Here is a 26,785-nt window from a genome sequence, read left to right as displayed (position 1 = left end):
GTACTACTTGAGATGTCTGTATAAAAAATCTTGATCAATAAGTCCCTTTGGTACTACTGGAGATATCTGTTCAATAAATCTTGATCAGTAACTTCCTTTGGTACTTCTGGAGTCTGTTCAATAAATCTTTATCAATAAGTCCCTTTGGTAATACTGGAGATATCTGTTCAAAAAATCTTTATCAATAAGTCCCTTTGGCACTACTGGAGATATCTGTTCAATAAATCTTTATCAATAAGTCCCTTTGGTACTACTGGAGATATCTGTTCAAAAAGTCTTTATCAACAAGTCCCTTTGGTACTACTGGATATATCTGTATAATAAATCTTCATCAGTAACACCTTTGATAATTCTGGGGATGTTTAGAACTAATCTTCATCATTAGATCTCATTGGTATTACTGGAGATGTCTATATAATAATCTTGATGAATAAGTCCATTGGGTACTACTGGATATAATAAGACACAAAAGTACTTGTATAAATTCAGAACATATCTTGGAGGCACCCTTCATAAAGGATATATGTCTATAAAAACAAAGCGATCTAGTCCTTTGAATCTCCATTGTAGTCAGTTTCAATTTTACGTTGAAGTCTCCATAGATAAGAAGAATTTATATAAGAAATATATATGACACAATATGTTTGTGTATATTTTTATCATCTAATAACCAGCCAGCCAGCATCTGCATTGTGACAAATATAAATGATCAGTGTTAATAATAGTAACAGATTCCCTCACAAAACATTTTTTTTAAATAAAGGTATGGTGCAAGAAGCTAATTCATTAATACAATATATAAAGCAATCTAGAAATTGAGTGGAAAATTATTGATTTTTATATTGAACCACCCACTAGTTTGTGCAAATAATGGGCAATAATTTAAGTGCTGCAGAAATGATTTATGTCTAAATTTTGTCAGATTAGCCAGTAATAGAATCTCACATCAGGGTTAGGAATATTTAACAGGGCTTGCCCTTTAGCAGTATTAAAATAAAGTTGCTTTCAGATGTGATTGAAAATCAACCAAGTGACAGTTGGATGTGCAAATAAAATGAATCTGAACTTTTTATTAACATCTTGTTGAAATGTAATCCATTATCTGCAATTACAGTACAAATAATATATACACAGACATTTTAGCTATAAATTAAACTTGAAAATTACAGCCATAACTGTGAATCAGTTTTGAAATAATACCATTTGTACTTGCTTATACATCAAGACCAATTGCAGACTGTGTAGACCATGATCTGGCATCACATGAATGGCAGATCAGGGTTAATGCTGTTTATTAGATTGATTACTCCTTACAAGCTGCAGAGGCCCTGACCTACTATTGCATAATGCTTCGGCTGATCTGTATTTTGTGCAGTTGGTCCCGAGTTATGCACGAGTATACACAGTATGCAAAACCACTTTAATAACCTAACCTTAATGGTCATAGTTCATGCTTTTTTGAACCAGTAGTTGACAGACTTTGTACAATAAATGCTGGAAAAAGCATTGGAGAGACTTAATTCTTTAAAAATCAAAAATAAGAAAAGAGTTATTTGCATAGTTAATTACCAGTCTGTTTTTTCCATTTATTTATATATGTATATGCCATTTCATTTACTTATTTATCTTTTTGAAAAACAACACATATAGGAGTATCATGCAATAGTAATTTTGTATATACAATTCAAAAACAATAAAGTGACATTTAGGAATTTGTCTGGTTTGGATTAATATGGCATTTAATGTTAGAGGATAGCCAGAATTTAGAATTCTACAAGACTGTTATTAATGCTTATCTATAAAATATGGTTTCTGGACATAATGTTGTTAATGAGAGCAATAAAAGTAACCCTTTTAACAAGTAAGAGTTCTTTACTGACGGATATTCCAAAAAGGCTGTATGCAGAAAATGCAATGAAACACAAATTATACTTACTTAATAATCTTAAATCATAATTGATTTTTGTGAACCAGACACAAAAATTAAGTGAAATACATTAAATTTAGCAGCAATAAAAGAAATTTGGACTAATGGAATGGGATCCATGAACATATATTTACAAGAATATTGGACTAATTGAATGGAGTCCATGACTATGTCTTTGTTATAAGAACATTGGTCTAATTGAATGGGATCCATGACTGTCCGTGTTATAAGAACATTGGACTAATTGAATGGGATCCATGACTGTCTGTGTTGTAAGAACATTGGACTGATTGAATGGGATCCATGACTGTCTGTGTTGTAAGAACATTGGTCTAATTGAATGAGATCCATGACGGTCTGTGTTATAAGAACATTGGTCTAATTGAATGGGATCCATGACTGTCTGTGTTATAAGGACATTGGACTAAGTGAATGGGATCCATGACTGTCTGTGTTATAAGAACATTGGTCTAATTGAATGGGATCCATGACTGTCTGTGTTATAAGGACATTGGACTAAGTGAATGGGATCCATGACTGTCTGTGTTATAAGAACATTGGTCTAATTGAATGGGATCCATGACTGTCTTTGTTATAAGAACATTGGACTAATTGAATGGGATCCATGACTGTCTTTGTTATAAGAACATTGGTCTAATTGAATGGGATCCATGACTGTCTGTGTTATAAAGACATTGGTCTAATTGAATGGGATCAATGACTGTCTGTGTTATAAGGACATTGGACAAATTGAATGTGATTCATGACTGTCTGTGTTATAAGAACATTGGTCTAATTGAATGGGATCCATGACTGTCTGTGTTATAAGGACATTGGACTAATTGAATGGGATCCATGACTGTCTGTGTTATAAGGACATTGGACAAATTGAATGTGATCCATGACTGTCTGTGTTATAAAGACATTGGTCTAATTGAATGGGATCCATGACTGTCTGTGTTATAAGGACATTGGACTAATTGAATGGGATCCATGACTGTCTGTGTTATAAGAACATTGGTCTAATTGAATGGGATCCATGACTGTCTGTGTTATAAAGACATTGGTCTAATTGAATGGGATCCATGACTGTCTGTGTTATAAGGACATTGGACTAAGTGAATGGGATCCATGACTGTCTGTGTTATAAGAACATTGGTCTAATTGAATGGGATCCATGACTGTCTGTGTTATAAGGACATTGGACTAATTGAATGGGATCAATGACTGTCTGTGTTATAAGAACATTGGTCTAATTGAATGGGATCCATGACTGTCTGTGTTATAAGAACATTGGTCTAATTAAATGGGATCCATGACTGTCTGTGTTATAAGAACATTGGTCTAATTGAATGGGATCAATGACTGTCTGTGTTATAAGGACATTGGACTAATTGAATGGGATCCATGACTGTCTGTGTTATAAAGGACATTGGACATAGTGAATGGGATCCATGAATGTCTGTGTTATAAGAACATTGGACTAATTGAATGGGATTTATGACTATGTGTGTTATAAGAACATTGAACTAACTGAATGGGATCCATGACTATATTTTATAAGAACATTGGACTGATTGAATGGGATTGATGACTATATTAGTGCTATAAGAACATTGGACTAATTGAATGGGATCCATGACTGTGTTATAAGAACATTGGACTAATTGAATGGGATCCATGACTGTCTGTGTTATAAGTACATTGGTCTAACTGAATGGGATCCATGACTGTCTGTGTTATAAGGACATTGGACTAACTGAATGGGATCAATGGCTGTCTGTGTTATAAGGACATTGGACTAACTGAATGGGATCCATGACTCTGTGTTATAAGGACATTGGACTAACTGAATGGGATCCATGACTGTCTGTGTTATAAGGACATTGGACTAAGTGAATGGGATTCATGACTGTGTTATAAGGACATTGGACTAACTGAATGGGATCCATGACTGTCTGTGTTATAAGGACATTGGACTAAGTGAATGGGATCCATGACTGTCTGTGTTATAAGAACATTGGTCTAATTGAATGGGATCCTTGACTGTCTGTGTTATAAGGACATTGGACTAACTGAATGGGATCCATGACTGTCTGTGTTATAAGGACATTGGACTAACTGAATGGGATCCTTGACTGTCAGTGTTATAAGGACATTGGTCTAATTGAATGGGATCCATGACTGTCTGTGTTATAAGGACATTGGACTAACTGAATGGGATCCATGACTGTCTGTGTTATAAGGACATTGGACTAACTGAATGGGATCCATGACTGTCTGTGTTATAAGGACATTGGACTAACTGAATGGGATCCATGACTGTCTGTGTTATAAGGACATTGGTCTAATTGAATGGGATCCATGACTGTCTGTGTTATAAGAACATTGGTCTAATTGAATGGGATCCTTGACTGTCTGTGTTATAAGGACATTGGACTAACTGAATGGGATCCATGACTGTCTGTGTTATAAGGACATTGGACTAACTGAATGGGATCCATGACTGTCTGTGTTATAAGGACATTGGACTAAGTGAATGGGATTCATGACTGTGTTATAAGGACATTGGACTAACTGAATGGGATCCATGACTGTCTGTGTTATAAGGACATTGGACTAAGTGAATGGGATCCATGACTGTCTGTGTTATAAGAACATTGGTCTAATTGAATGGGATCCTTGACTGTCTGTGTTATAAGGACATTGGACTAACTGAATGGGATCCATGACTGTCTGTGTTATAAGGACATTGGACTAACTGAATGGGATCCATGACTGTCTGTGTTATAAGGACATTGGTCTAATTGAATGGGATCCATGACTGTCTGTGTTATAAGAACATTGGTCTAATTGAATGGGATCCTTGACTGTCTGTGTTATAAGGACATTGGACTAACTGAATGGGATCCATGACTGTCTGTGTTATATGGACATTGGACTAAGTGAATGGGATCCATGACTGTCTGTGTTATAAGAACATTGGTCTAATTGAATGGGATCCTTGACTGTCTGTGTTATAAGGACATTGGACTAACTGAATGGGATCCATGACTGTCTGTGTTATATGGACATTGGACTAAGTGAATGGGATCCATGGCTGTCTGTGTTATAAGAACATTGGACAAATTGAATGTGATCCATGACTATATCTGTGCTATAAGTACATTGGACTAATTGAACAGGATCCATGACTATATCTGTGCTATAAGTACATTTGAGTAACTGAATGGGATCCATGACTGTCTGTGTTATAAGAACATTGGACTAATTGAATGGGATCCATGACTGTCTGTGTTAGAAGGACATTGCACTAATTAAATGGGATCCATGACTTTATTTGTTATAAGAACATTGTACAAATCAAATGGGATCTATGACTGACTGTGTATTAAGAACATTGGACTAATTGAATGGGATCCATGACTCTGTCTGTGTTATAAGAACATTGTACTAATTAAATGGGATCCATGACTGTCTATGTTATAAGAACATTCGACTAACTGAATGGGATTTAGGACTCTATCTGTTATAAGAACTGCAGCTGTATACTGAGAGGCTTTACAATATGGGACCCATATTTTAACTGTTACTTTATATTATACATCAAGTCCAACTGCAAACAGCATACACACTTATCTGCCATTGCATAATGCACCAGCAGAAAAGGGCTATCTTGTTTATTATGTTGATTACCCAGATGTGCCAGTACATTATATGAAGGCAGATCTAGGTCTATGTAGTTTGCAGTTGTACTCGACTTATAAGCGAGTATATACAGAAATTTTGTTGGCCCCTACTTCACTTTCTCATATGCGATGCTCACTGTATACATTTTCCAGGTACTGAATTTTTCCAATGATAAGCCCATACCTTATGATAAGCTTATTTCCATTCTTTGTATCATTTTACAAAAAAATTCATTTAGAAATTGGTGTCTAGTAATAAGTCCATACCCGATTTTTCATAACATTTATGAGGCAAACCCCTTTGGTTTATCATGGGATAAATACTGTATTATTTAAAGTAAAGCACTGACAATTAGATAGCACTTGTCCACTTTGATGCTGCATATTGCTCTGATAGCAAAAATCAATTTATTTTTTAAGTCTGAGGAAGCACAAGGACAAAAATCAAGTAAATCAGCTCTTCATATAAATGAAAAATAATAAAGTGGTTCGTCAATACCTTTGATAAAATAGCATCTGATTGGGTGATGATGTCATTGATAATATTAGTGTGGTATTTATGGGAATAGCTTAGGACAGTATTTTCAATTATTGATTATGGTAACCATGGAGCTCCAGACGGTATGGAAGCAGACTTGCAATAGATCAAATTCTTGCAGAATATCAGGTTTAATTATAAATTGCTTCAGGATAACATTCAGTCTTCTCTACATCTTTAATAGTCTATCTCAATTTAGCGATCCTGGGTGTTTTGCGCTAACTCTTCTTTCAATGTGTATGTCAATTGTTTCATTCCTTTTTTTTCATAGAGGAAATGTCCTTCTCTTTAAACTGCATTTTTAATGTGGCTTTAACAATTTTCCAGTCATATCGCTATGATATCTGCAGTGTGGCAGTTTATTGTGATGTATAGCACTGGGGCATCATACCACAGACATGTAACATTATGTTCCACTCAGTCACATTATCATGACACCAAGCCAACCAGTCCTAACACTAACCTTTTAATGTTGATCACCAGATGAAGCAGCTGCTAGTACATTTTGTAAGTCTTTGGTATGACTTAGCCAGGGTTTGAACTTGTAACCTTCTGCATCTGAGGTGGATGCTCTGACCACTTAGGCTACTGGAGCAGACCCTGAAGCACTTGTCATGTTTGATTGTAATTCTTTGATAAAAGTGTACGTAAGTACTTTTATCACAAACTTGTTGACTACTGACCAGTCAAAAAACTTGTTGGCTAAGCACCCTGATTCACCTGAGAAAGTTCGATATAGATGACAAAACAAACAACAGATGACAAATATGCCATGATGAAATCATGACATGTGATACAAAAATTTTAGTGAATACCATACAAATAGTCTTTTCTTGATGAGCTTCATTATATCACATGGTAGCAAAGACGAATGTAGGAAGCAGGTTTCAGCCAGAAAGCACTTTGAAGAGTTTAATTTTTAAAATGAATTGTTAGATGCAGATTAGAAATACTTTAAATTATTCCAAGTTTTATGTTTGAATTCTGATTTTTTAAAGTTTGTTTTTAACTAACATCCATTACAGTTGGCATTTGTATATAATATGCTTATTATTCTCAGTCTGAACTTGTTTGCAGATGTAATATGCTGTCTGATTGGTCAAATGTTTTGTGCTATCTAATTATTGAGATGTAATATGCAGTCTGATTGGTCAGATGTAATATGCTAATTATTCAGATGTAATATGCTGTCTGATTATTATATCATGATGTTATGCCACACCTTGGGATGTAAAGTCAGAAAAGATATATTTGCACATTAATATATTGTAAATGGTGGTTTTAGTATGGCAAAATCTTTCTTTCTGGCACTGAAGATGTGATGCCAATAAAGCTAAATCAGCAACAGTAACAGTTTATATCCCAATAATGATAGATCACATATATACTCACTTTAAACTGAGTTTTTCTACAAATAACGTACTGTAGACTTTGATTTGCCATCACATACTAGGAATGGCTGCCATAATGGCCATACTGGATGTCAGTTCTGCCTCATTTTCATTTAGTACCAACGAGATGTCAGTGTCACAGTCATGTGATGTCACGGTCATATTAGCTCTCAGATCAGCGATTTTTTAATTTATTTATTTAGGATTAACTATACACCATAAGAAGTCTAGTTGGTCTTAAATACAAATTGTGCTGATCTAATATCCTGGCTGGCCATCCCAGCAGCCATCTTGAATATTTTATCACTACTTCTCCTTGATGGAAAGTCATATTGACATGGTGTTTTCAGCTGAAGTCTTCTTATGATGTCAAGTTGGTTGTTGTTGTTGTTGTGGGGTTTAACGTCATTTTTCAGCACACAATAGGCTATGCATAGCAGCCAGTATTAATGGTGGAGGAAGAACCTGGGAAAACCACGGGAAGAACCACTGACCCACGAGAAGCTACTGGCAAGCTTTCTCACATACCCACATTAGCCGAATCCTAGACTCGAACTTACGCAGGCAGAGGTGAGATGGCAGTGATCCATAATGGAGAGCGCTTTAGACCACTCAGTCACTCTGGGCCCCCTGTCAAGCTGGTATTAAATGAAAATGTTATTGTTATTTCTCCTAAATGGAAATTCATATCAATATGGAGTTTTCACCAGAAGACTGAATGAAAATGGTGCTGACCTGACCTGGCAGCCATCTTGATAATCTGCATGTTGCTACTACATGTACCTCTAAATGGACAGTCATATTGAAACTGGGTTTTCACCAGAAGACTCATCAATCATCACGTAAATAAATTATTTGCAAATTATCAATTTAAAATGATGCCTGAACCGGCAACAAGTAGTCTGATCATGTAACGAACACATGTATTTGATTATTGATTGAAACTAATGTAGCTCCATTTCTGCAAATGGACAAAAACTAATAATTTCAAAGTGGGTTGTTTGAAAATGCTGTGAAATATTGATACAATTCTTAGTAAACTCTGTGTCAGCAATTTTAGGAATGTTCCAGCATTTATGAAGAGATTATTTGGAAGTTTCTATGATATATTGATCATATTCTCAATTACCTCCATGGCAACAATCTTGGGAATGTTTTGACAATTTCATTATAGGATTTAGGTGGAAATCTTTTGATATTCAAATGAGTAAAGTGTAACGTTGCTAGAATCAATATTGGACTGGTCTTTACAGTGCCAACAGATTTTATTACTGCTGAAACAGTAATTTCTTCTTTTTTTGGCCACAGAGACCATACTAGACACATTTAGCTGTATATATGAAATTTTTGATGAAATACATGGGAGAAGTTTGAGCCAGAGAAATTTAAAGTTTTTGCCAGAATTCTCAGACCAACATTTGCACTCAGTAAACCCCTTGTTTAATTGTTATTCTTCTATATTCGTTTGATAAGAAATTAATTTTTTTATCAAATACCTACAAAAAAGTAGCCTTTTAAAATAAATAAAACTATACCAAAGCAGTACATACATGTACCTTTCCAGTGGTTGATTGCAGCTGGTGTGAAACAAATCGCATGTCCATCATGTCTGTTCATTTAAGAATATTTTTTTTTGTCCATATTTTGCTTCTAAAATTGTAAAATCAGCAATGAAGTGCATCTCATTTTTTAAACCTCTGGAACTTTATAGAGTCAGTCCTTTCTAAAACTGATTATCTTTCACCATCTGTAATTAAGGCAAAATGGACATACAATAGCCCTCCCTTAGCTAGCAATATTTTTATTTATTGGAGTGAGTTGAAGTTTATGTGGGCGGGACCAGTTGCAAACACAATTGATATTGATCAGTCTCTTTATCTGTTCTTTGATTCTTGGAGAGTCTCAAGCAATTAATTTGAATATCTTCCGAGACATCAGAATAATATCTCTCATTGATGCTGGAAGGATATCTTCAGTTCTTTATTGATGATGACTGAAAAACATCGATGCTGGAAGGATATCTTCAGTTCTATGTTGATGATGACTGAAAAACATCGATGCTGGAAGGTTATCTTCAGTTCTTTATTGATGATGACTAAAAAAACATCGATCCTGGAAGGATATCTTCAGTTCTTTATTGATGATGACTGAAAAACAATAAAACAATGTCTTAGGTGTGCTGTCACGGCTTTCACTGTTACATGTATTGAAGCTACTCTAATGGTAATTTGATCAGAATGTCAACATGCACTTTAAGTTTGAAGGGGAGTGTATTATGTTTTATCTCCATCTGTTTGTCTGTTGCCAATTTTGTTTCCACACAAAAACTCAAATTGTCTTCTATATATAGCTACCAAACTTTGTGAATGGTTTGCACTTGGGTTAAGGAAGAACCCTTTCAAAATTTGGCATCAAATTTGAATTTCAAGATCATTGTTGTTCAAAAAAGAAAAATGGCTTTGGCACAGTAACTCAAATTCTCCACTATCCGTAGTTACTAAAATTTGTGGATGGCTTGCATATGGGTTTTTTGTGGATGGCTTGCATGTGGGGTATTTGAGGATGGCTTGCATGTGGGGTATTTGAGGATGGCTTGCATGTGGGGTATTTGAGGATGGCTTGCATGTGGGTTTTTGTGGATGGCTTGCATGTGGGGTATTTGAGGATTGCTTGCATGTGGGGTGTTTGAGGATGGCTTGCATGTGGGGTATTTGAGGATGGCTTGCATGTGGGTTTTTGTGGATGGCTTGCATGTGGGGTATTTGAGGATGGCTTGCATGTGGGGTATTTGAGGATGGCTTGCATGTGGGGTATTTGTTGATGGCTTGCATGTGGGGTATTTGAGGATGGCTTGCATATAGGGTTAGGAAGAACACTCTCACTTTTGGTGTCAGTAAGTCCGAGGTTAGTGTCACTGATTAAAAGAAGAGAACAAGTTTCTTCGCATCATAATATAGTACAATATATTTAAAATACCTTCCCTTCATGTAAGCAGCTGTTTTACAAGTTAGCTCAGCCATAGCAGATTTTATTGTGCAAATTGCAATATGGTTTTTGCCATTTCTGTCCCAATTCATAATTTTTGGACACAAGCGAGAGTTCTCAGGTGAAAACAGTTTGGTTCATCTAGGTCTAATATTTCATCCTGTTTAAATTTGTATACCTCATGATCTGAAGTTGCTGGGTAATATACATGTAGTTCACCATTTTCCATCCAAATGGTTGGGCATCCATTTTGCTTTCTGGATGATAATTTAAGTTATTGCAAATAGATTTCAGCACAACTTGTATATGGGTTCCCCATCAGTCCAATGAAAACCTGGTTGATTTTGGAGTCAGTAGCTGTGAGGTCAAGGTTTGCTACAAATTGAAGTTTGTATGTTTCATTTCCAGGTGATTACTTATTACTTAAGTTCTGGTGAACAGATTTTAATGATATTTGTAGCTGTGTTTTCTTCAGTCCAATATGGAACTTTTTCTGGGGTCACTAAACCCTAATTTCAAAGCACGTTGTTAAAAATATGCATTTATTTCAGCTTGATGACTTAAGTTCATGTTAATAGATTTCATTACAAAATCATAATTGTTTGCCTTAGCCTACGAAAGAAACCTTATTGACTTTGGGGTCAGTAGCTCCAGGGGTTAAGGTAACTTGCTAAAATTGATATTTGCCTATGCATTTAATTTCCTTATGATAACTTAAAGTTCAAGTTAACAAATTTTAATGCAACTGGGTGCAAGTGTTCATCATAAGATCAAGGATGAACCTTTTGATTTTGGTGTCAGTAGGTACAAGGTTAAGGTCACTGTTCCTAAAAATAAATTTTGCCTATGGATGAGGAATTTTAAGTTCTAACTTAGTTTTTAACTTTCTTCTAACTTCTAATATCATTTAGTAATTTCTCATACTTAGAGCATAACTATGTTAAGAATTCAAAATTTTCAGCAATATTGCACTGCTTCTATCAGCAAGTAATGTTGATCACATGACTTATAATGCTCTGAGATGCATCAGCTCCATTTGCAATTTTCTTTTTTTGGTTGAGGCCACTAAAACACTTGTGTGTTCCATAGTATTTTCAGTACTGGACTATTTCACTGCTATTCAGTTTGTCTCGGTGTCTAATACAGAAATTTAAAAAAATCCAAAACACATCTGCTCAGATCATCCTTACAATATGAAGAACTGTGCACACCTCCCCTTGCTCTGTAACTTCATTGGCTACCCATTTGATTCAGAATCAAACACAAAACCCATTCACTATGCCCAATTTTGTTGACTGGCTCCAGTCTAATATACCTATCTGGCCTCACCCTAACTAAATGTACGCTCTTCTTCTGACACTCGTACTCTCATTGTTCCCATTGTTAAAGTCATGCAGACAACGTTCTTTGGCATACGTGGAACGAGTTGCCCATTGATCTTAGACACATGGACACTGATCTCATTCAAGCGTGCTCTTAAAACTCACCTATTTTGACTAAAAGAACAGACTTAAAGATGTAATAAATGCTGCTTCCTTAATTATTGTCAGTATTTTTTTGTTTTTTAATTGCAGGGTGTTTGTTTTGTAATCTTGTCATTGTATAATATGTGTCATGTGTTATCTAATATTGTAAAGCTCTTATAGCTTCCAAAGATTAGGCACTGCATCAAGTCCACATTATTATTATTATCATATTACTGGTTACATAGGGAATTCACCAAAAGTCTTCAAATGGTGTCTAGTTAGTCCTAAATGGAAATGGTGCTGATCTTTCATTCAGTATGACTGCCACAGAGGTTATTTTGAAAAATCCTGTCATTCTAGAATATCAGAGATGGTTTGACACTCAGCAGTTGGGGCCCCAAGTGGCTGAGTGGTCTAATGCACTCACCATTACGGACCACTGCCATCTCATCTCATCTCGTCTGTCTGCGTGGTGGGTATGTGAGAAAGCTTGCCAGTAGCTTCTCATGGATCGGTGGTTCTTCCACCACCATTTATACTGGCTGCCATGTATAGCCTATCTTGAGCTGAAAAATGGCGTTAAACCCTACAACAATAACAACAACACTCAGCAGTTAAAAAGACGTGGCCTTATCTATAATTCCTGAAAGTACTTTTCAGACAGTAGAGAATCAACCCCTTTTGAGAGATTCTTGTTATCAGTGTTGCAGCTTGGTTCAGCTGTTGTGGTGACATTTTATTTACCCGAGTCCCCATGTAAGGATCAAGATATGTGGATTTGTTAAATTTAGGGGCACAGACACTTTGGGATGGAAAAATGTCCCAGGATGCATTGAAGGTTGTTGTTGTTGTTGTAGGGTTTAACGCCATTTTTCAGCACACGATAGGCTATACATGGCGGCCAGTATTAATGGTGGGGGAAGAATCCAGGAAAACCCCGGAAAGAACCACCGACCCTCGAGAAGCTACTGGCAAGCTTTCTCACATACCCACATTGGCCGAATCCGAGACTCGAACCCACGCAGACAGAGGTGAGATGGCAGTGGTCCGTAACGGAGAGCGCTTTAGACCACTCGGCCACTCAGGGCCCCCTGCACTGAAGGTGTAACTCTACTTCTTAAATATTCAACAATCATAGAATAGCTGGTTTATTGGTAGAATTCTAAAAATTATTCTTTGAAATTCTTGGAATAAGGTTAAAATAATACTTATCATACTGTATTGGTCATAAAGAAAAGAATTATTGTCTACAAGGATTTTATTCATTATTACAAGTGAAGAATCCACAAGGATAAACACTGAGTAAATCACCTCTTCAAATGAGTAAGCAAATCCAGATAGTGATATCTGATTGGCTGAATGACAATATATGTATCTACAGTGTAGGGTTTAATGACTAGTCAGCACAATACTAGCTGTAAGGTGCTAATTAAAACTGTATAGATAAAGAATTGCAATAAAGAACTTATGTACCAAGCTACATTATAGTAAGGACTGCATTATGTGCAGAACTGCAATAAGATAAGATTTATTCCATGTTGGCATGATTTAAAACAATAATTTAACATAAGCTCTAATGAGCTTTCTACCAACATTTTTTATTGATCTATTGAGAATAGCAGCATATGCCAAACTACAGTAGGAGGAGGATGCTATCAATGGTTTTTACATAATGGTGTTTTGAAAAGGAAATAAATATATAGCACTAAGCTTCACATTGTCTTCTTTCAATCCATATTCTTATACAATGGTATGATTTTGATCATTGTGTCCATAGTGGCACTACAGTATGAGAGAGAGCTGTAAGTACAGTCATGTTTACTTTCCATATCATATGTACTCACTTATAAGTCAAGTTTAACTGCAAACTGCATAGACCCAGATCTGCCATTGCATAATGAGTGGGCAGATCTGGGTCTTCACAATTTGCTAGGTTAACCAGTGGAATAAACAGCACAGATCCTGATCTGCTGGCACATTATGTGATGATCCATTTTGTTTGTAGATTGACTTCTAAGCAAGTATATACAGTAAACCAAATTATGTTTGTGTACGTCCACCAATATTTTTTAAACACCCACCACAGCAGTTGTAGGGGCAAATAGTGTTGCCCTTTTCAGTTCATCAGTTCTTCCATCACACCTTGTTTAAGGTTCACATTTAGGTCATTGTACACATTTCTGGTTCCAATGCAGATTTAGACAAATTAATTTTGATGATGAAGGATTGATACAGATGTGTATGATTTTGACTGAATTTTTTCTTTCTGAACCCAGCATATTTTGTCGGTTTATAGTTTACTGTAATCAATAAAATGCTTTTCTCATTCTGTATAGAGAATTATGTCACTCTATTTTATATTGTTCACCAAGATATTTTTGATAATTATTAATTTTCCTAACTGATTGAAAGTTGTTCCTGTCCACTAGGTTGTTCATTCCTAGAGGATAATAATAGCTGTGCAAATTTTTGACAGTATTAGAAGTATTTTTTCTGAATTTATCAGTATTTGATTACTGTCAGTTTTCTATGAAAAATCTATGCTTAATTAAAAATCCATTCCCATTTTCGCAAACTTTTGGGTCAAAATAATTTATTTTAAGCAACCTTTTTCTAACCTGCTCCATTATGAAATCTTACAAAGGACCAATTATGTATTATTTCTTTTGAAGAACAGAATCAATTTTGCAAAATATATGAATATTGGCATCATCAGATTTCCACATCAGTCTTTTTACTTAATTAATTTTCCACTCAGTGACTGCTGTTGCTGTAGCAACAGTAGTTTTCTTCTAGACTGAGCTGACAAGGTTGTTTTAATCGTCTGCTTTGATTGCATCAAAGTTTTTGGATTGTTAGTTTTTATTCATATCACTTTCCTTGATGAACAGAGATAATCAGTTTACAAAACACAGCAATCAACGTAATCACCCATTAAGTAGACAGCAGTTTTTTTTTTTTACAAAACACAGCAATCAACATAATCACCCATTAAATAGACAGCAGTTTTTTTTTTACAAAACACAGCAATCAACATAATCACCCATTAAATAGACAGCAGTTTTTTATACAGAACACAGCAATCAACATAATCACCCATTAAGTAGACAGCAGTTTTTTTTACAAAACACAGCAATCAACATAATACCCATTAAATAGACAGCAGTTTTTTTTACAAAATACAACAATTAACATAATCACCCATTAAATAGACAGCAGTTTTTTTACAAAACACAGCAATCAACATAATCACCCATTAAGTAGACAGCAGTTTTTTTTATACAAAACACAGCAATCAACATAATCACCCATTAAGTAGACAGCCATTTTTTAAAATACAAAACACAGCAATCAACACAATCACCCATTAAGTAGACAGCAGTTTTTTAGCAGTTTTTTTTACAAAACACAGCAGTCAGCATAATCACCCATTAAATAGACAGCAGTTTTTTTATACAGAACACAGCAATCAACATAATCACCCATTAAGTAGACAGCAGTTTTGTTTATAAAACACAGCAATCAACATAATCACCCATTAAGTAGACTGCAGTTTTTTTATACAGAACACAGCAATCAACATAATCACCCATTAAATAGACAGCAGTTTTTTTTACAAAACACAACAATCAACATAATCACCCATTAAATATACAGCAGTTTTTTTCTACAAAACACAGCAATCAACATAATCACCCATTAAGTAGACAGCAGTTTTTTTATACAAAACACAGCAATCAACATAATCACCCATTAGGTAGACAGCTGTTTTTTAAAATACAAAACACAGCAATCAACATAATCACCCATTAAGTAGACAGCAGTTTTTTAGCAGTTTTTCAACAAAACACAGCAGTCAGCATAATCACCCATTAAATAGACAGCAGTTTTTTTATATACAAAACACAGCAATCAACATAATCACCCATTAAATAGACAACATTCTTTTTTCACAAAACACAGCAATCAACATAATCACCCATTAAATAGACAGCAGTTTTTTAACAAAATACAGCAATCAACATAATCACCCATTAAGTAGACAGCAGTTTTCTTTTTTAACAAAACACAGCAATCAACATAATCACCCATTAAGTAGACAACAGTCTTTTTATAACAAAACACAGCAATCAACATAATCACCCATTTAGTAGACAGCAGTTTTTTTAGCAGTTTTTTTACAAAACACAGCAGTCAACATAATCACCCATTAAATAGATAGCAGATTTTTTTAATACAAAACACAGCAATCAACATAATCACCCATTAAGTAGACAGCAGTTTTGTTTACAAAACACAGCAATCAACATAATCACCCATTAAGTAGACAGCAGTTTTGTTTTACAAAACACAGCAATCAACATAATCACCCATTAAGTAGACAGCAGTTTGTTTTACAAAACACAGCAATCAACATAATCACCCATTAAGTAGACGGCAGTTTTTTTTATACAAAACACAGCAATCAACATAATCACCCATTAAGTAGACAGCAGTTTTTTTTACAAAACACAGCAATCAACGTAATCACCCATTAAGTAGACAGCAGTTTATTTTACAAAACACAACAATCAACATAATCACCCATTAAGTAGACGGCAGTTTTTTTTTTACAAAACACAGCAATCAACATAATCACCCATTAAGTAGACAGCAGTTTTGTTTTACAAACACAGCAATTAACATAATCACCCATTAAATAGACAGCAGTTTTTTTTACAAAACACAGCAATCAACTTAATCACCCATTAAGTAGACAGCAGTTTTTTAGCAGTTTTTTTTAACAAAACACAGCAGTCAACATAGTCACCCATTAAATAGACATCAGTTTTTTTTACAAAACACAGCAATCAACATAATCACCCATTAAAGAGACAAGTTTTTTTTATACAAAACACAGCAATCAACATAATCACCCATTAAATAGACAGCAGTTTTGTTTACAAAACACAGCAATCAACATAATCACCCATTAAATAGACAGCAGTTTTTTTTTACAAAACACAGCAATCAACATAATCACCTATTAAAGAGACAGCAGTTTTTTTTTATTTACAAAGCACAGCAGTCAACATAATCACCCATTAAATAGACAGCAGTTTTTTTCTACAAAACACAGCAATCAACATAATCACCCATTAAATAGACAGCAGTTTTGTTTACAAAACACAGCAATCAACATAATCACCCATTAGGCAGACAGCATTTTTTTTTACAAAACACAGCAATCAGCATAATCACCCATCAAGTAGACAGCAGTTTTTTTATTCAGTCAGCTTACATCAGTCTTAATACTGTTTGTATACACATTCATTATGAAGCAGCCATGGTGGCTCAGCAGTCAACCTGCTGGACCTGTAACTTAAAGAGTGTGAGTTTGAAGTGTACCACAGGACCAGTTCAGACTGGCTGCCATGGTGTTTCCATGGGAATGAACTTTACTCAGATTGTCTCAACACAAATAACCCATTTGTGTTGCTGCACTGTAATTCAACTAATCAAACCAAACCAAATTTTTCACTATGAAAGCAACATACGAGCTGTCTCAAACATGAAGTTTGTAACATATATCAGGTAATACAATTATTGCTGATGTAAAAAAAAGGGATGTCATAATAAAATTTTGGTATTTCTTTATGAGACAGATAGAAATGATGAAAATAAGGGTCTAAACTTACAAAATAAAAACAGAATTCCATATTTCCTAAACTAGTATAGGTCTGTTATAACAATAGAATGTACCAACATCTGCACTGTTCACTGAAAATCATATGTAGAAATAATTGTATTGACCGTGATTTGCTGACACATTTTGAATTGGTTGCACTTTTTATCTACAACAAAATATAGTAATTGATGATTGATAATAGACAGTATTGACAGAAGTATCGAGGAAAATTTGAATTATTGAGGACAAAATGTTTGTGTGGCATGTTTTTGGCTTGAAAGACCTTGTATTGTAAAACATGGAAATATCTGAATCTTTTTAAACCTTGAACATGGAAACTTATTGAAAAAAGAAATGCATTTTTCTAGTATACTTTTGAATTTCTCCAATTTCTCGAAATATAATTTTTTAAAAATATTCTTTATTTTTCTTTTATCAGGTATTAAAAAACTGACCTTATATTGTACATATAAAATTCTTTTTGATAGAACTCATGCATTGAATTTGATTTCACAGACATTATAGTCAAATTAATGAGAATAGGGAGTCCCGCACAATCTACAATGCTACAGTTTGATTTTACTAATAAAACTAATGGACATTGTTTAAAATCTACTTTTATTACATGAAAAACATTGTATCATTATAATCTGATGAATGACATTTTATTCCAAAGTAAAACCATGTAAGCCACCAAGTCCTGATTGTAGAGTTTTCCAAAATATTTTCTATTATTGCACCCATTTACAAAATAGCCATGGACAAATGAAATTGGTTCATTGAGTGATAATTTTGTTTCTAATTTTGTGTATAAAGTATGAAATAAATACTGATTGCTTATCTTTTTTACATTATCTCTAGGTTATTAAAATATATCTGTAATCTCATTGCAGTGATTTTTAATGAATTAAAAAATTTGAAAACCAAAATTGTCCAGAAAGGGCAATATCTAAAAACTCCTTGATAAAAGTAATTAGTTTTACATGCTAAAAAGTTGACAAGGTTACAGTTATTGATTGTGCTACGATATATACTCACATGTAAGTAAAGTCCAACTGCAAACAACATAGACCCTGATCTGCCATCACATAAAGCGTAAGTAAATTGGGGTCATTGTTTTTTGTTCTGCTGATTACTCCTAGCAAACTGCATAGACCCAGCTTTACCAGTGCATTATGGGTCTATGCAGTTGCATTTGAATTGGACTTGTATGCAGGTATGTATTGTGAATGTATCCTTGAGATTAATGGGTCTCTGCAGTTGCATTTGGATCAGACTTGTATGCAGGTATATATTGTGAATGTATCCTTGAGATTAATGGGTCTATGCAGTTGCATTTGGATCGGACTTGTATGCAGGTATGTATTGTGAATGTATCCTTGAGATTAATGGGTCTATGCAGTTGCATTTGGATCAGACTTGTATGCAGGTATATATTGTGAATGTATCCTTGAGATTAATGGGTCTGTGCAGTTGCATTTGGATCAGACTTGTATGCAGGTATATACTGTGAATGTATCCTTGAGATTAATGGGTCTATGCAGTTGCATTTGGATCAGGCTTGTATGCAGGTATATACTGTGAATGTATCCTTGAAATTAATGGGTCTCTGCAGTTGCATTTGGATCAAACTTGTATGCAGGTATATACTGTGAATGTATCCTTGAGATTAATGGGTCTGTTCAGTTGCATTTGGATCAGACTTGTATGCAGGTATATACTGTGAATGTATCCTTGAGATTAATGGGTATGTGCAGTTGCATTTGGATCAGACTTGTATGCAGGTATATACTGTGAATGTATCCTTGAGATTAATGGGTCTGTGCAGTTGCATTTGGATCAGACTTGTATGCAGGTATATATTGTGAATGTATCCTTGAGATTAATGGGTCTATGCAGTTGCATTTGGATCAGACTTGTATGCAGGTATATACTGTGAATGTATCCTTGAGATTAATGGGTCTATGCAGTTGCATTTGGATCAGACTTGTATGCAGGTATCTATTGTGAATGTATCCTTAAGATTAATGGGTCTCTGCAGTTGCATTTGGATCAGACTTGTATGCAGGTATATATTGTGAATGTATCCTTGAGATTAATGGGTCTCTGCAGTTGCATTTAGATCAGACTTGTATGCAGGTATATATTGTGAATGTATCCTTGAGATTAATGGGTCTATGCAGTTGCATTTGGATCAGACTTGTATGCAGGTATATACTGTGAATGTATCCTTGAGATTAATTGGTCTATGCAGTTGCATTTGGATCAGACTTGTATGCAGGTATATACTGTGAATGTATCCTTGAGATTAATGGGTCTGTGCAGTTGCATTTAGATCAGACTTGTATGCAGGTATATATTATGAATGTATCCTTGAGATTAAGAACTAAAAAAGATTTTACAAAATAATTTAAATATAGGAAGTGTACTTTTGTTTCAAAATAAGGTGCAAGAAATTTTTTATTTTGTAAATGCAGATTATCTCTATTACTTCAACATGTACAAACCATGCATTTCTGCATAAACTTCCATGTTGTGTTTTATGCAGAATAAATTATCTAATGATACACTGTAAGCCGATGCTTTTTATTAATTCCCTTCATATAATTGGGGCAAAATTCTATTCTTATAAACTTTTTCTAATGCTAATTCTGCCAACCCCCATTCCGTATTTAAAACAAATGAAATCAACAGGCCATCAGCAATAGATGAATTGGAAGTGGTCACACATCTTGGGAGGATAACAAAACCCATAAAATACACATTTGGGTTTAGTGAGACAATGTGTAACTTCACTGCTTCAGAACGTTAAATGGTTTCTGACCTATGATACTGGTTACAAGAAGGATCTGTTATAGTGAAGATGTAAAATTAATTGAAAAAGGGCAGTAACTCCATCAAAATTGGACAAGTAAAGACAGAAATTTTAATTAGGCAAATCAATGTAACATACACGTTTCACCTACCAGATGGCATAAAATTACATGCATATGGGAAGTTTGCAGAGTTATGTTGTTTGCAAAGGAAGAGCAGAAGAACAGATAGACATATAGACAGAAAATGTGATTACAGTTCTATAGGGCTCCAGTATATAAATGCAAGGCCCTAATTGCCTGGCTCGTCTTTCAAGTTTTTCATGAGGGTAATGATCAATCTATGATCGATTTAAGATTGTTTTTTTGTTCTTTGTAAAATTACAAGTGTGAGATGCTGTGCCTTTGCAGTGTCAACATTTTAGATTTTTGCAATTATACTAGATAGGTTTTCATTTTTCATTTCTCTTGGCATGTTGATCATTACATTTCATGATTTGCAGAGAAAAACATTATCTCTTTTGAGTGTGTAACAATTTGTTTTAAAAAACACTGAAAAAACCCCACCTTATCTTCTCATAATTTGTCATCGGTTGAAAATGAAATAAAGTTTATGACAAAAAATTTAACAACAGACAAGTTTTCAACAGCTGACACGTTTTAAATAAAATGTGTCATTAAGTGAACAATATCTCATTGACCAAGTATAATGCATCAATCTCTTGAGTACATGAACTTTTAATCTCAGTCACTGACTATTTAATGCATCAATCTCTTGAGTGCATGAACTTTTAAATGTCACTTGGATACTCTCACAGGCAGCTAAGCTTGTTTTTCTGATGAAAGCACACAATTTCAACTGCTTGTGATGTAAAACAGGGCAAACACAAATTTGCAGTGTTTGCATTCAACTGAGAAGGTAACAGCTATATTGCTTTTGAATGACAACAGTATAGAGTATCAGATAAAGCTTATGATAGCACAAGGGTAGCGGATGATGGCACAAGGGTAGAAAAATATATTGTCAGGTGCCCAGGACAGCTGAACATGAATGCCAGGCATGCATTATTCCAAACATGAAGCCCAGTCACTCAGTGTAAAAATGTTATTAAGAAATAAACGTGTTCAAAATTTTAACGAGTAAACATTCATGGTCAGTACTGCCATCCTCACAAAGTGAATCTTTAAAAAAACAAGTCTTGTGATGGTTCATTTTTTGTCAGCACACAGACATATGGTAGTGGTATAATTCATCTCTGACTTGATAGACTTGAGCTTGTATTATGTCTTGTCATTGGCCTGTGGATGAAATGGACTTGTGTTGTTGAGTATGTGACAGTTATTTTTGTTGGCTAACTTTAGCTATAAGAATATAAAAAGATACAAGAATCAAACCAATTGCGCTTGATGTTGCATGTGGCATTGGCTTGAGATGTAACCAATAAACAACAATCCCATGTTGAAATTTTAGATTTAGCTGACAGTTTAGACACTAAGGATGAACAGTATAGGATTTAATGATAACATGAACCATAATAGTGTAAACTCTGATGAATGGTATAGGATTTAATGATAACATGAACCATAATGGTGTAAACTCTAATGAATGGTATAGGATTTAATGATAACATGAACCATAATGGTGTCAAGTCTAATGAATGGTATAGGATTTAATGATAACATGAACCATAATGGTGTAAACTCTAATGAATGGTATAGGATTTAATGATAACATGAACCATAATGGTGTCAAGTCTAATGAATGGTATAGGATTTAATGATAACATGAACCATAATGGTGTCAACTCTAATGAATGGTATAGGATTTAATGATAACATGAACCATAATGGTGTCAACTCTAATGAATGGTATAGGATTTAATGATAACATGAACCATAATGGTGTCAAGTCTAATGAATGGTATAGGATTTAATGATAACATGAACCATAATGATATCAACTCTAATGAATGGTATAGGATTTAATGATAACATGAATCATAATGGTGTCAACTCTAATGAACATAAATCAGTACAGATAAGTAAGATATGATCCAGGGACATCAATAGATCGTAAACTCTAATGAACATAAATCAGTACAGATAAGTTTCTGGTTAGGTCTGGTCAGATGAAAATCAGTGTGAAAAAAGAAAATTGTTTATCTTTTATTTACTGTTCTCAAACAGATTAAATATGTGTTAACATGTGTGACACTTTCCATTATGGAAGGCAACTGCAGTAATTTTTGCCAGGTAACCAGAAATATCTGCTGGGCAACCAGGACTTTCACAATTGGTTACCCAGGGACATCAATAGATCTTAAAATTTTTTTTTACTCTGCAGCTTAAGGTATGCTATATTAATTAATAATACTTGACTGATGATACAGTCAATTACAGCACAGTGTGTAGTCTTGTCAGTCCAATACATTATAGTGTAGTTGGCAACTTGTAAGTTGGGGTGGGTATGTTCTACTTGTACCAAACATTCTTAAAGTATCTCAGTTTCAATAAATTTTCAGAAGCTTTGTTTATTTGATATTTGGAGTATGCTTTAAACTGTCCTAGCTTTGTCTTTACAGGGATTATAGTTCATCAAAATTAAAAATTTCTGCATTTCCAGGCCAAGCATAGACATGGTTTTCAAGGTGTTTAATGACGGCTGAACATGAATACGGACATATTTTTCCTATTAAGATGTGATACTTGTTGAGGTCCTGATGATAATCAAATTCTGCAGGGCAATGAATTTTATATATTTACATTTTCCAGGTCAGTTATATGGAGATCTACTGTGAGCGTGTGCGTGACCTTTTAAACCCTGGCAATAAAAATAACCTCAAAGTTCGAGAGCATCCCCTGCTGGGCCCCTATGTGGAGGATTTGTCCAAGCTGGCAGTTCAGTCTTTTGAGGATATCAATAACCTTATTGATGAGGGAAATAAAGCAAGGTTAGCATAGATTCTTTTTTTTTAAAACTTACCTGGCCATGATGCCAGTTGTTACTTGTATGTCCCTGTGTCTTTCATCGACATTTACAATTTTTAATTTCTTCTGACAAACATTTGAACCATTTTCAACCAATCATTCTTGCCTTTCAAGTACATGTATATGCAAATGATGCTGATCCACTCTCAGTTATGGCCACTCTTACTAAAAGTGGATAAACCTTGAAGCAACTTATTATAAACCTGTCTACAGAATTTGGCCAACCTTGACAGAAAGCATCCTGGCATAGAGCCTTTCAAGTTCATATAAATTATGGCAATCTGCCATCAAGTATAGCTACTGTTAATGAAATTGAAAACCTTTAAGTGATTTCTCAAAAGCTGCAGGACATAATTTATCCAGATTTGAGTGAAAGCAATTTTTGTACGAAAGCCTTTAAGTTTTGTTCTAATGATGCCATTATCTCAATCATAGATGGATGCTGGATCTTTGAAAGGCTGTCTCAAAAGCCTGTGTTCAAAATTTAACCAAATTTGACAAAGCATTGTGACATAAAGTTTATGTTTTTTACAACTGATGTTGATTGTTATCAAATATTGCCTGTTACTAAAAATAGACAAAAGCTTTAAATGACCTCTTCTAAAAAACCACTGAACAGAAATTGACCAAATTTGAAACAAAAACATGATGACGAGGAAGGCCTTTTAAATTTGTACAAATTATGCCGATCCATTATCAGATATTACCAATTTTACCACAACAGAAAATCTGTTAAATTCTTTAAAACTGCTGAACACAGTTTGGCCACATTGAACATAAAGCATCATGGCCTTACATGCATGATATAGCCAGTAAAAAGTTCTACTAAAACTGACAAACCTAATTATAGCAGAGGACTCCAAGAGAGATTAGTTCAACTAATTGCAAGCCATCTTTAAATCAAGACTTTAAAATAATAATAATAATAATAATAATAATTATTATTATTATTATTACCAGTTCTTATACTAGATACCAGTTTAGGCTGGACAGAAAATATTCATTCTGATGTACATGTTTTAATTTCCTTACAGTTTGCATTATTCCAGTCTTATTTTGATTTCAATTGGAGTCTAATAATAACTTCAAAATGAGTAACCCAAGGTAATGAATTATGAATCTAAAGTACAGTATTGTACCAGTATTGAAAAAGAGACATATGTTGATGTAATTCAAGCCTTGAAAATCCAGCATGAATGGGTGGCACGTCTCTCTGGATGGTCATAAATTAATATTATTAGGAAATTACTTCTGTTGCAAATCTAGTCAAGTCAGATTGTCAAATCTAGTCAGTTGGTTCATGTTGTCAAATCTAGTAAGTATGGTACATTGTCAAACTAGTAAATCTGGTTGTATTGTCAAATCTTGTCAGTCTGGTGATATTGTCAAATCCTGTCAGTTTGGTCATATTGTCAGAACTAGTCAGTCAGGTGATATTGTTAAATCTAGTCAGTCTGGTCATATTGTCAAATCTAGTCAGTATGGTACATTGTCAAATCTGGTAAATCTGATTATATTGTTAACTCTAGTCAGTCTGGTCATATTGTCAAATCTTGTCAGTTGAGTCATATTGTCAAAATGAAAAATTACAAATTTCCAGGAAATATTTAATTTCATTTTGCACTTGACATTTTCAGGACTGTTGCAGCCACCAACATGAATGAAACCAGCAGTAGGTCCCATGCAGTGTTCACTATCATCCTATCCCAGAAAAGATATGATGTTGACACTGACATGACGGGTGAAAAGGTATTGAATGTTTTATACAATGTTGACACTAACCCTGATGGATGGAAGAAGGTACTGATTATTTTAAACTTGGCTAGCAGGATGAGCACATTTTTCAGTTGCCTGTGTTGTAGAGCCAGTTTAGTCCATGCATGACATTCAGATTGATCTAGATCATGGTTTGGTCCATGCACATCAAACAGGTTGATTTTGATCTTGGTTTAGTCCAGGGGTCTCAAACACGAGGCCCACCAAGCTGTATCCTTTGGCCCGCAAAATGATTGGCATTACAAAGTGTCATTATAGATAACAAAGGTGGTGCAGCCCTTGGGCCATCAAAAATGGCCTCACATGGCCCTCAGGGTGGTTTTAGTTTGAGACCCCTGGTTTAGTCCATGCATAACAAACATGTTGATCTAGATCTTGGTTTAGTCCATGCATAACAAACAGGTTCATCTAGATCTTTGCTTGGTCCATGCATAACAAACAGATTGATCTTGGTTTGGTCCATGCATAACAAACAGGTTGATCTAGATCATGGTTTGGTTCATGCATAACAAACAGGTTGATATAGATCTTGGTTTAGTCCATTTAGTCCATGCATAACAAACAGGTTGATCTAGATAATGCTTTGGTTCATGCATAACAAACAGGTTGATATAGATCTTGGTTTAGTCCATTTAGTCCATGCATAACAAACAGGTTGATCTAGATAATGCTTTGGTTCATGCATAGCAAACAGGTTCATCTAGATATTGGTTTAGTCCATGCATAACAAACAGGTTCATCTTGGTTTAGTCCATGTATAACAAACATGTTGATATAGATCATGGTTTGGTCCATGCATAACAAACAGGTTAATCTAGATCTTTGCTTGGTCCATGCATAACAAACATGTTGATCTAGATCATGGTTTGGTCCATGGAAAACAAACAGTTTGATTTAGATCATGGTTTGGTCCATGCAAAACAAACAGGTTGATCTAGATCTTTGCTTGGTCCATGTATAACAAACATGTTGATCTAAATCATGGTTTGGTCCATGGAAAACAAACAGGTTGGTCTAGATCATGGCTTGGTCCTTGCAAAACAAACAGGTTAATCTAGATCATGGTTTGGTGCATGCAAGACAAACAAGTTGATCTAGATTTTGGTCTTTTGTGGTAAGATCTCTGTAGAACAAATAAGTTTGACCTCAGTGATCTGATGTATTCTAAAAGTTGATTTGTAAAGATAGAATAGGTATATTCTACCAATCATTATTAAGAAACGCAAATCATTTTCGCAGTTGAAAATAAACATTACTACCCTGAATAAATGAAGATCAATCTCTTTGACATTAACATTGGAGAAAAATGGCCTTTTGGCCTTTCATTATTACTGTTAGTGAAAACTTTAATAAATTTGAAAACTTTCATTATATTACAAAATTCTATTGATGTTTATTAGATGCTGCTATATCCCCACTGCTATAGATGTATAATAATCCTCAAGTCCAGTCAGCTGGCCGGCCTTCCATCCAGCAGTCATATTAGTGCAACTAGTCCTGCAGCTTTTGATGGATTGCCATGAAGCTTAGTAAATGTTATAGGC

The 26,785-nt window shown here is 34.6% G+C and overlaps 1 protein-coding gene across 1 annotated transcript in view; it reads left to right on the top strand.

The window, feature by feature from the left end:
• Positions 1 to 26,785, top strand: part of LOC149782000 (kinesin-like protein unc-104) — a 196,319-nt gene that overhangs the window by 39,245 nt on the left and 130,289 nt on the right. The window contains exons 7-8 of the mRNA XM_089933404.1: positions 23,250 to 23,428; positions 25,103 to 25,214. Of these exons, the coding sequence (XP_089789530.1) occupies positions 23,250 to 23,428; positions 25,103 to 25,214 (291 nt within the window). The remainder of the gene's footprint in view (positions 1 to 23,249; positions 23,429 to 25,102; positions 25,215 to 26,785) is intronic.

This window comes from Sinohyriopsis cumingii, chromosome 15 (assembly GCF_028554795.1).
Source record: "Sinohyriopsis cumingii isolate HCF-2022 chromosome 15, ASM2855479v2, whole genome shotgun sequence".
Classification (NCBI taxonomy): domain Eukaryota; kingdom Metazoa; phylum Mollusca; class Bivalvia; order Unionida; family Unionidae; genus Sinohyriopsis; species Sinohyriopsis cumingii.
This window is presented reverse-complemented; position numbering and strand designations above follow the sequence as displayed.